The sequence below is a fragment of the Crocuta crocuta genome, unplaced genomic scaffold (assembly GCF_008692635.1).
Source record: "Crocuta crocuta isolate KB4526 unplaced genomic scaffold, BGI_CrCroc_1.0 scaffold216, whole genome shotgun sequence".
Taxonomy (NCBI): Eukaryota; Metazoa; Chordata; class Mammalia; order Carnivora; family Hyaenidae; genus Crocuta; species Crocuta crocuta.
The window spans coordinates 1,096,397-1,108,638 of NW_027531504.1; the positions used below are offsets into that span (position 1 = coordinate 1,096,397).

At 41.7% G+C, this 12,242-nt stretch overlaps 1 protein-coding gene across 1 annotated transcript in view; it reads left to right on the top strand.

Annotated features, from left to right (window-relative positions):
- Positions 1-4,558: 4,558 nt before the first annotated feature.
- Positions 4,559-12,242, top strand: part of SLC5A8 (solute carrier family 5 member 8) — a 47,294-nt gene continuing 39,610 nt past the window's right edge. Inside the window, exons 1-2 of the mRNA XM_077772246.1 lie at positions 4,559-4,909; positions 10,242-10,307. Coding sequence (XP_077628372.1) covers positions 4,559-4,909; positions 10,242-10,307 — 417 coding nt within the window. The remainder of the gene's footprint in view (positions 4,910-10,241; positions 10,308-12,242) is intronic.

Below are 12,242 nucleotides of genomic sequence, written 5' to 3' on the forward strand. Positions count from 1 at the left end.
AGGCTCTGTGCTGACAGCTCAGAGCCTCGAACCTGCTTCAGATTCTGTGTCTTCCTCTCTCTCTGCCTCTCCCTCAGTTGTGCTCTATCTCTCTCTCTTAAAAATAAATAAATACTAAAAAATATTAACAAAAATAAAATTAGAATTCAAAGCTGCTAATGGGTCTCTGCTATCCACTGAATTTAGGGCAGAAAAGCACTGGCTTGAACATTCTTGACCACATACCTGTGGCAATGCAGAGAAGGCATCTGGAGAAAGAGAGGAAAAACTGACACAGGCATGTAGATGGCTTTCTAGTTCCTGCTTTTGAATTCATGGACTCCATAAGATACTCCTGCATTAAGAGCTTCGATCAAAACAACTGCAATACTGTACCACCATGAAGGCCAATAAATGAATATAAACATGCTAAGAGAGCTGAAGAAGGAAAGAGAGCCTGTTGTGAAACAGGTAGGATTAGGAGTAGTAAAATCTTTCATGAAAAACTGACAATTTGAGTCCACTTTAAATTATGAGTATGATTCTAATATGAAGAAATGGGATAAGATCATTTACAAGTGAAAGGAATCATATAGGAGAGAGAAAAATTGGGGGCCATGTTACAAAATGAACAGGGATGGTTATGTCCTCTTATGAAAATTCAGGAACTCTTTGACCAGCTTCTATCCTCACATGAGCTATAGCAAATCGTGCATTCAGGGTCCTTTTTCCACTTGAAAATAATTCATGTATCATTCCATTCTTATTGACTCCCCTCTAGATATTTTGTTTTAAAAAGAATTACAGAGGCCATTCAGAAAAATTCCTATATTCTATAAAGAAAAGTTACTGCAAAGAGTGGTAAAGTAACTAATCATGTGATGCTATAATTTTCAATATAAATTTCTTGTTTCCTTATCTTAGGATAGGTGGCAAATACACATTTCCTAGTAGCATCAGGTATGTCATATACAATTCAGTCCTGGGGTGCCTGGGTGGCTCAGTTGGGTAAGCATCCACTCTTGATTTCAGCTCAGGTCATGATCTCATGTTTGACCCCCTCATTAGGCTCTGTGCTAACAATGCAGAGCCTGCCTGGGATTCTCTCTCTCCTCCTCTCTCTCTGCTCTTCCTGTGCACTCTCTCTCTCTCTCTGTCTGTCTGTCTCTCTCTCAAAATAAATAAATAAACTTAAAAAAAAAATTCAACCCTAACTTCACTCTGGGGAAGCCTGTTCGGCTCTGTTGGCCCACTTCTCAATATCTATGTCTATGGGCTTCAGATGTAGCATGCCACTGATTTTGAGGGCCACGAATTGATTTTCTTGGAGAAAAGATATTTTGATAAATTTAAAAACACTAAAAAGGGGGTTGGGGGAAAAGTGTATATGTACCTATTGTGGTTTAAACTACCATTTTCCACAAAATATTAAATGTGAATATACTTTTAAAACTCGAATGAACTGTGCAGTTACAAGGTATTAGATAAGTAGGCATATTATATACTTTTATGTGTTTATAAGTACAGGTAACTCTTGAACAACACAGTCTTGAACTTTGTGGGTCCATGTATATGTGGATTTTTTTTTCCAATAAATACAATACAGTACTATAAATGTATTTTCTTTTCCTAATGATTTTCTAAATAACATTTTCCTTTTCCTAGCTTACTTTAGTCTAAGAATGTGGTATATAATACATACAACATCCAAAATATGTGTTGATAAACTTTATGTTATCTGTTAAGGCTTCTGCTCAATAGTAGCCTATTAGTAGATAAGTTTGGTGGGAGTCAAAAGTTATACATGGATTTTTGACTATGTAAGGGGGTCTGCACCATAACCTCCTCCAAATATCTTTGAAAACACAGAAAAGATGAAATTTGAAACATTAAAAATGGGACTGAGTCCGGGGTGCCTGGATGGTTCAGTTGGTTAAGCGTCCGACTGCAGCTCAGGTCATGATCCCATGGTTCGTGGGTTCGAGCCCCGCATTGGGTTCTGTGCTGACAGCTTAGGCCCTGGAGCCTGCTTCAAATTCTGTGTCTCCCTCTCTCTCTACCCCTCCCCTGCTCATGTGCTTAAAGCATGCTCATGCTTTAAATTTAAAAAAGAATTTTAAAAAATAGGACTGAATCAATATATTTGAGAGGATTTTCCAATAATTATTTCCTTCATCTATTCATATATTCAACAATTTTTTAAATGACTATTATGTACCAGATGGTTCTAGACCTAGCAAGTATAGTGGTGAACAAAACTCCCTGCCTTCATGGAGCTTCTATTCCAGTGCAAAAAGACAAAATAAAGAACAATTTCAGAGTGCATTAAGTATTTGGAAAATAACTAAGCAAGGTAAGGGAGCAGAAAGTGATAGATATATATTCCAGATGGAGTGGTCAGGGAAGGCTTCTTAGAGGTGGTGACATTTGAGCAGATACCTGAATGAAGTGAGGGTGGGAGTCATGGTAATATCTGAAGGAAGAGCATTCAAGGCAGAAGATGAAACACATGCAAAGGTCCTGAGATAGAAACAGGCTTGTCATGTTCTAGAAACAGTGAGAAGATGGCATGGCTGGAGTAGACTAAGTAGGGGAAAGAAAAATGATAGGAAAGAAAAATGATAGCTAGTCAAGGACTAGATAGTGTAGGATGAGTTGTGAGGAGGTCACATTTAACTGGACTAAAAACAAACTTTGTGATCCACTTGAAAAGGAAATGCCTAAAAGTAGATGGGAAGACTTCTTGTCTCTCTACTATTATAAGAATGCCTCTTTATATAAGCAGAGGCAGTTACCTCTAAGAACCTGTCATCTCAGTCCTCTGGCAGGACACTAACTGGGGTGGGGTATACTGGTGATGCACAGTGAATCTTGGTAGGAGTTATCCTTACACGTAAAGTACCACAATTCTGGGTGGAGATGAAAGAGCCCTAGGTAAAGTGGATGCTCTAACTTAAAGCTTTTAAGGTGCTGTTTCATAGTGAGTTTGAGTGCCAGGCAGTGAGAACAGGAGAAAATGCTGTCTCTGTCCAAGAAAGTCATAATAGATGCAAAGATAGTAAATTTCACACAGTTGGGACATAATTCCAAGCCACATATTTGTGTAAGTGATTGAAATACTTGGATTTAGCTTCTATTTCCTTCTTTATTTCCCTTTTAAAATGTTATACAAACAATGCCAGTAGCAAAATAAAATCTGGTATAGTTTTATTTACATTCTGGGCTGGGCTAAATATTTGCATTCTGTGGCTTGCCTACCAAGGATCACCTGGTAAATTATAAAGATGTATGACCATGAACAAGGATGGCCTGAAATAGACCTATGCCAGGGCCCACCTGGCTGGAGGGTCTGTTTCAGAGGAAAAACCTGGGAGTCACACTGCTTTACAAGCATGACTCATGTATTGTTAGTACTATTTCATGGCAAGCCACTTAAAATATGTCCTGAGTACTGATACTGGAAATGACCTTGTTTTCCATATGCTTTCAAGTGTCTTCATTTAAGTGTACATATTTATGCCTACATTTAACATCTATCTACATTTGGGCTTTACAATGGATAGCACTGTAATTAAAAGGAAGAATTCTGATATGGGACCTTGAATAAAATGTCAATTACGATCAGTTCCTGGCAAGTGTTTTAATCTTCCTAAGCCAGGTCCCTCCTTTTAAAAATGGAGATGATTCCTACCTTAAGAGTAATTGTAAGAATTACATTAATGTATAAGGTACCAAGCATGTCATATGTCACATGGTAAGTCCCCTTAAACAGTAGGTACTATTAATACAATAAAAACTATCATTATTAGGAGAGACTGTAGGGATCAGAAATGTTTATTGAATGAAAAGGCACCAGAAACTAATAATATTGCACTGTTATGTTAACTAAAATTTAAATATTTTTTTAAAAGGAAGAAAAAAAAAAGAAAATGCAGGTACCAATAGCACAGATTTCTTCTTCTCCTTTGTAATTGCTTACCTGCCTGAGGACTGAACCTCAGCTCACTGCACACTGTCACCTGAATCACCCATTAAGTTATCAAGGAAGGCAATGTAAACACCCCAGGTGTATCTTCTGGTAAGGACTCGGACTGTTGAACCGGAAAGCTAAAAGTGCAAGCGTTACAACTGCCCTTCGATCCACACTCCCACATGGGTCGCCCGCTTATTTAAATGGTTCGTCCCCTCAGGGGCCACTTGGTAACATTTAGGCCGAGCGCCCTCCGCGGATTCGCGGGTCGCGGCTGGAGGCAATAGTTCTCCCAGGTGTCCGCGGGGCTCGGCGACCCGGCCACCCCGAGCCTGGCACCAGGTGAGGGTTTAGCGTGGCTGCAGGAGCTCGGCCGGCTGCAGTGGGTGCAGAGGCCTCCGCGTCTGGCCACGTCCCACCTTCGCGGGGCGCTGGGAGCCGGCGGGGACCGATACCTGGGGGACGCCCCAATCCCCGCGGGCGCCACGCCCGCCGCACCCGCAGCGCGGGGAATAAGAAGTGAGCGCCCGGCCGCGGAGGTAAAGCTCGGCTCGGGCTGCGCGCCGCGCGGCCACAGCCGGAACGCGGGACCCAGGAGACGGAGCGACTATGGACGCGACGCGGGGCCTCGGCACCTTCGTGGTGTGGGACTACGTGGTGTTCGCCGCGATGCTGCTCATCTCGGCCGCCATCGGCATCTATTACGCCTTCGTGGGGGGCGGCCAGCAGACCTCCAAGGACTTCTTGATGGGCGGCCGCAGCATGACAGCCGTGCCCGTGGCGCTGTCCCTCACCGCCAGCTTCATGTCGGCGGTCACCGTCCTGGGCACCCCCTCGGAGGTCTACCGTTTTGGGGCCATATTCAGCATCTTTGCCATCACTTACTTCCTTGTGGTGGTCATCAGCGCGGAGGTCTTCCTGCCTGTGTTCTACAAACTGGGAATTACCAGCACCTACGAGGTAAAGGGTCAGGGTGGGTTGGGGAGGGGAGGGCTAGGACGTTTCAGGCTCTTGGAGGGATTTTCCTGGGGGGCAGACTCACCACCACATCGAAATCTCTCCCTGCCCAGGTCCATCACCTCCCCTGCCCTCCCCTTTTAGGGAGAAGTGTCCTGTGAAGGCGATAAAATCTTGGGACTTGCTCTCATGAGCTCAGTGAGAAAGAGACGCTTCCAAAATAAACGGAGTGATTTGGATTAGTGCTCACTAAGGCGCTTTCTGCTTTAACATCTTTGATTCTGAGTCAAGGGGAAAGATTTAAAAACTGTTTATCTGGGGGAGAGTTAGTTGTTCAAATCTCAACCCCTCCTCCTTGAAAGGAATCCCCTTATTCCAGGTCCACAGGCATCATTCACTTTCCCAGGATAGTCGGGGAAGAATTTGCACTCTCCCCTCCTTGCCCCTCCACACACGCGCGCGCGCGCACACACACACACACACACACACACACACACACACACACACACATTCCCTGGAGAGGCAGATGCCCAAGTGGTTAAGGTGCTGTAACTCCTGTCCCAGTACCTACATTTGAGATCGGATTCTGCCACTTACTAGCTGGGCAACCTTGAGTGAGTTATTTAACCCTTTGTGCCCATTTCTTTCATCTCAAAATGAAAATAGTAATACCAACGACTTCATCTAGTTGTTGAGAGGATTAAATGAGATGATGCAAGGTTTGCATTCAGAAGAGTGTCTGGGGCTGAGTGAGTGCTGGATAAATGTGGGCCATAAGTATTTGTGGTGATAGTGGCAGATGTGGTTATCTTGGGATCACTAGGAAGATTTGGCTGCAAGGTTCTTAAATAGCTCTGCCTTTTCTGTATGTGGAAAGATGATTAGGAAAGGCACTTGTTGGGATGAGCACTAGGTGTTATATGTAAGTGATGAATCACTGGGTTCTACTCCTGAAACGGATACTACACTGTATGTTAACTAACTCGAATTTAAATCAATAAATAAAAGAAAACCATTTTTCCTGTTGCACATTTCCACTGGTTATAGGTTATCTCCAGTTGTCTGCAGAAAAAGGCTTTGTGAAGATAGGGAATGTTTGGTTTAGTTTAAAGAGCTGTTGAGTGTGAGTAGGGGGGCCAGTTCAGCACCCTCAGTGGGCTCTTCACCCAGGCACAAAACCCATAAGGAATATGGACAAACCTGTGGAAGTTTCCTCTCTTCCAGGTCATTATCCAGAGGACTCTGACACTCATTCTTAGCCTTGAGTTTAGGTACTTTTTGCTCCAGTCCAGGGCCACTGGAATGTGGTTTCCTAGTGAGGCTGATTCAGCTGGTGCTGGCTACAGGGCCTCAATGGCCCAACAAATGTTAGTGACAAACTGCCTGGGCTGTAGTGATGCCATCCAGGGCGAGGCATCCCTGTGACAACAGTGCCTTCCACTCACTCTGACCATTATGTTTGGGAGAGTTCAGTCATCATCCCAGAGGAGCAGGATGGAATTTCTTTGTTTTGCTCAAAGTTAACTAACAGGCTGCCCCAGGCCAAACTCCATTTTCTGGGTTTGTTTGTTTGTTTGTTTGTTTGTTTTTACCCTTAAATTGTTTTGAAAGAAAATTAATTTAGCATTTGTGATGTTGAGAAGTCAAATACAATTCCAGATTCTAGCTTCTTTTGAGAATTTAGAAGCCTGGTGACACCGGGCTTACATTCCCTGGGGTGAATTCCATGATCAGTTCCCAGTTTTATGGCCATTGCTCTCACTCTCTATTAATTTCTACACTGAGACCTCATTGTCATGGCTGCATGGTTATTTTCTCATGACAGGGAAATCTTTATCTGCTTTTTTGTCTTTCTCAAAAATGCAAAAGGGAACATGGACAGGGGTGAAGGGAGTATTTGGTTTTGAGGGAGATGTGAGAGGACATATTTCTTAGCAGATATGAGGAGTATTCCAACATTTTAACATGAAACCCTCAGTGCCTGGGTGGCTCAGTCGGTTAAGCGTCCGACTTCAGCCCAGTTCATGATCTCATGGTTTGTTGTTTTGAGCCCTGCATCGCGCTCTGTGCTGACAGCCAGCTCAGAGCCTGGAGCCTGCCTTGGATTCTGTGTCTGCATCTCTCTCTGACCCTCCCCTGCTCACGCTGTCTCTCTCTCTCAGAAATAAAATAAGTTAAATTAAATTAAATTAACTTACATTAAAAAAATAAAATAATAAAATGAACCCCTGGCTGATCCACTTGTGTATGTTACTTGATGAGCCCTGAGGCAGTTTGAGTCTGTGAGCTCTGATCTGTAGTCATCCAACTCCAAAACTCAGAAAGGATTTGAAGAACTTGGCAAGAGGACTTCAGTCCCCAGAGATGAATGCTCCTCTCCTAAGCACTGACCCATGCTGCCTCGGGCCGGCAGCATTAACTCAACCAGAAACAGATTCCCCGTACATTTCTAGTGGTGGAGGCTGTTAGCAGGGTTCCAGCTAAAAATGGCAAGAAGTTAATGTTTACTAAATGCTTCTTACATGTGTGGCACTGGGCTGCATGGTTTACACACATACATTATCTGAGTCGATACTCAAAACAATCCTTATAAGGGAGGTGCTAGGAGAGTCCCATTTTGCAGACAAAAGAGACTCAGGGGAAGTTAAGCTACATAAGAGAGTGTGAGCCTAGAGGCTGTGCAGTGGTGCATACCGGCTGCTTCTGAAGGCTCTGGTGAGCCTGTTATAACCCTCAAGCAGGGCTTCTAAGAGTGCAGAGAGAACAAGGGAAGTAGAACAGAACACACAGAGTTGTGGGCATGCTGGCGACATCCATGACTTGTGGGTGCCCAGCAGCTGGGGTCAGGGAAGTTAGGATAACGTGCTTTGTGCCTAACGATTGGCCATAGCAAACACTTTCCTGTGACTATTTTTTTTTCTTTTATGCTTCAGAGGGTATCATCTACACAGAATAGGAATTCTACCCTGGTATTCTTGCTCAAATATGAAATCTATTCCTACTTATATTTTTTTAGCTAGAATTGGCTGTTCAGAAGCATATTTGTTATCTGTTTATCACTGCTTTCAATGTACAGGCCTGATAGATGTTAGCCACTTCCAGACCCACAGACAAGAAGTGTAATGTAGGAATACAGTTTCGTTTACCACTTCTTCAGGATCTTTCTGGATCCATGAAATCTGTGTGTTGGAACTGAGTTGTCCAGGTGTGTGTGTGTGCTGTGTGTGTGTGTGTGTGTGTGTTTATTTTTAATATATATGTATGTTTATAATTGTGGGTTATATTTGTGGATTTGGATGCCAAATTTCTAATGTCTTACTTTTGAATAACAAGTTATAATATTTCCCCATCCATTTATATCACTTGGTAGTCTCCAAAGCCCTGCAAAGTAAGAGGGGAAAGAATTAGTACTGTGATCCTCATTTTCAAGAGGAGGAGTCTAAGATTTCCAGTGTCTGCCCCAAGCTTGTGGAGTCATGAGCGGGACTGGGTCAATGGCTGGAACTCCTCCCCCAAACTATACTGTGCTGTATAGTTTTTACCTGTTAGTTGTTTTTGAAGGTCGTCCCATGTGCCAGTGCCACCCACTCACCCTGAGTCTTAGAGACATGGTCGGTTTGCCTATTTATTTTGTATTCCAAATAATGTAGTGGTTCCCTGCCCAGATTTGAGCCTCAAATGGTCCTAGACTTGCATTGTGGCTGTGAGAGTTGTTAGGTTGCAACTTTGGTATTCTTTCTGAACCCTAGTGCCCTCGCCTCTGACTGGCAATACTGGCCCCCGGGAGTTATTGGAAGGACAGTGTATACAGCAAGTACTCTATAACTGTTTCCTGGGATTATGGAGCAAAAATATCTGGTGTCGTTTCCTCTGATTATTACTTAATATCAGTTTTCCCTTCCTCTTTCTTTTCTCTTGCTATATGAAAAGACTGTTTCCAGCTTTAAAATTCTCTCTACATGAGTAATAAATATTCAAGTTAAAGAATGTTTGAGGGGCGCCTGGGTGGCTCAGTCGGTTAAGCGTCTAACTTTGGCTCAGGTCATGATCTCATGGTTCGTGGTTTCGAGCCTCGTGTCAGACTCTGTGCTGACAGCTAACTCAGAGCCTGGAGCCTGTTTCAGATTCTGTATCTCCCTCTCTCTCTGACCCTCCCCTGTTCATTCTCTCTCTCTCTCTCTCTTTCTCTCAGAAATAAATAAAACATAAAAATTTTTTTTAAAAAAGAATGTTTGAGACCCTAGCTTTATTCCAGCTCTAAAATTCTGATTCTAACTCTATAACATATTATGATATATAATATAGGAGATAAGCAGATTATTTTATTTTATTTTATTTTTTTATTTCTAGGAGAGAGAGAGAGACAGCGTGAGCAGGGCAGGGTCAGAGAGAGAGGGAGACACAGACTCTGAAATACGCTCCAGGCTCCGAGCTGGCAGTCAGCACAGAGCCCGACACGGGGCTTGAACCCACGAACCGCGAGATCATGACCTAAGTGAAAGCCGGACGCTTAACCAACTAAGCCACCCAGGCGCCCCAAGCAGATTATATTTTAAGATACGGCAGATGTCTAGGAAAGTAGGAAAAATGGCAATTGTTCGTTGGCCCTGAACGGAAACTGACATAGACTGATTTAAATAAACAATAACTTATTTGGGAGGTTATAAGAGTAGTCCATCAGAGAGTGAAAAGCTGAACAAAGAGGCTGTAAAAAGACTGGAAGCCAGGGACCTCTTCAGGCTACTATCAGGATCAGTCCACTTTTACTCCAGTCATTTTCTATCTTTATATTATGCCTCTAAGATTTAAGTACCCATTGGAGAGAGAAGCCTATTGCCTGAACTTGGGTCATATGACCATCCCTTGGTCAGAAGAGGCAGGGCACCTTGATAGACAGTTAAATCACAATTGCCTACAGTGGGAAAGGTTGATTCCCAAGACAAAGGGGAGAATGGCATTTTTCTCATTCTAAAAATACAGACTATAATCCACTTATATGATATTCTTGAAAAGCCAAAACTAGGGATGGAGAACAGATCATTGATTGCCAAGGTTTAGGGGTAGGGAGAGAGTTTGCCTACAAAGGAACAACATGACAGAGTTTTCTGGTGGTGGTGGAATTGTCCTGTATGTATTAAAACCCAATGGGCTGCACTTTAAAACATGAATCAGTTTTGCCATATGTAAATAAAAAGAGTAGTAAAGTAGGAATACAGAATACAAATCACTTATGAGGTTGCTTTAAATTTCTAACCCTTTACATCTTAAGCAGCTGATTTTTAACAATAGTATAAAGTTTTCACATATTAACCTTTTTTTCCTGTTTTGGAAACAGTATTTAGAGCTTCGATTTAACAAATGTGTTCGTCTCTGTGGAACAGTCCTCTTCATTGTTCAAACAGTAAGTTACTGTCCTAATATTAGTTTGTTTTACCTTTTGGCATCTAAAATGTTTCAACTAAGGCATCTGGGCCAAGGTTATTTGATAAGTGAATGAAAGATAAGAAAGAGATGTTGAAAATAGGAGACAAAAAAGGAAAAACACTTGCTGTTATATGGCATCAATTCTTAAGATCATTAAACAGTGTTTTAGCAAATACCCCACTTCCTGGAAAACAGAATGGTTTACGTGAATGCTAAGTATTACATTAGTCAAACAGTAGTTAATGTTGCTTCAGAGCACATGCTTTTTCCTATTCCACCTCCCCCTTTTCCCATCAAATTGACTGAGAAGTTATCATTACTGAGATGACAAAGATATTTGAAGGAGTTGTAGTAGCTGATAGTAGGAATTGTAACAAAGAGAAAACAAGTGGTATGTTTCTTAGTGTTTTGCAACTTGTTGAGTAACAGGTTTGAAAAAATTAACTGACATAGGAAGACACTAGGAAATAATTTCAATTGCTTGAAAGCATGCTGACAAAAGTCAATCAGAGCTCTCTTTTAAAAAATGGAAACTTAAGCCCTAATTGAAGTGGTTACCAAGTATAAAACAACAGAACCATGAGCTCTGGAGTTTTTAAAGCCAAGTACATAGTCCAGTAATATAAGTAAATGCAAATATAGATTTACTGATTGACACAAATGGAAAGCAAAGATTTGCCAAGCAGCGAGTGACGGAGAACACTTCCCAGTCTTCATCCAGGTTACTGGAGGCTTGTCATGATTATTGTCAATCATTTATATCACTCTTCCTCTTGACAGCTAAGTGCTTTTTGGGGAATGGGTCTGTTAATGGAGATCTAGGCAAGAGTTTTCATTCTAATCCCTATTTGTAATTCACTTCTCAAATCACAAGCTACCCTAAGGATTTGCTATAACATAATAGAACACATTTGTAAATTATTTAACCTGACTCCATTTTATATCTCTGTAAATTGCATAACTTAGATTGGTCCTTAACACTTTCAGTGTAAAAGGAAGGGGCTCTTTGGGGTCTAGTAGAGATTCTGACAAAGAACTGAGGCTGGTATCTTGCATTTACCAACTGTTCAGTTCCCCTTTGGATCATTTTTACAAATACCTACAGAGATGAAAAGTGGGGAACAAGTGTCAGGAAGGTGGCCTGTGGTCATGCTTTCACATCTTCAAGTTGGTCAGGATAATGACTGTGGAAAGTTCATTACTGCAAAAAGAGGAAAGCTTTACTATCTCCAACTTGAAGGACTTACTTCCATTGACCTACCCATGTAATATAATCAAACATTCAAATACTACCTAATATGGCTTTTTTCCACCATATGTTTTTATAGAATAAAAATAGGGAATCAACCAACAATATGATTTTTAAAAAATTGTTTTACATTTATTTATTTTTGAGAGAGAGAGAGAGAGTGAGCACAAGTGGGGGAGGGGCAGAGAGAGAGAGGGAGACACAGAATCCAAAGCAGGCTCCAGGCTCCAAGCTCTCAGCACAGAGCCTGACGTGGGGCTTGAACTCACAAATCATGAGATCATGACCTGAGCTGAAGTCAGACGCTTAACTGACTGAGCCACCCAGGCACCCCAATCGTATGTTTTTATAGAGTAAATCACAGAACATATATGAATAGACAGGATATAATATACAGTATTTGAAAGATGGGAAGCAGTGAAAATGATATCCTGAGAAAAAAGACCATATTTATCATACTACTGTATCCCAGATTCATAAATATTTGTTAGATTATGGGTGAAAAACAATATACAGTATAGAAAAGATGGAATATAGTTTTTGTTGGCTTTCAGGGTCTTTTCAAGGACAAATTGACACTTTTTAAAAAATTAATGAGCATCAAACTTTTTGAAACTAGTTTCTAAAATTATTACTGTTTTTCCCAATTAATTATGCAGTGAT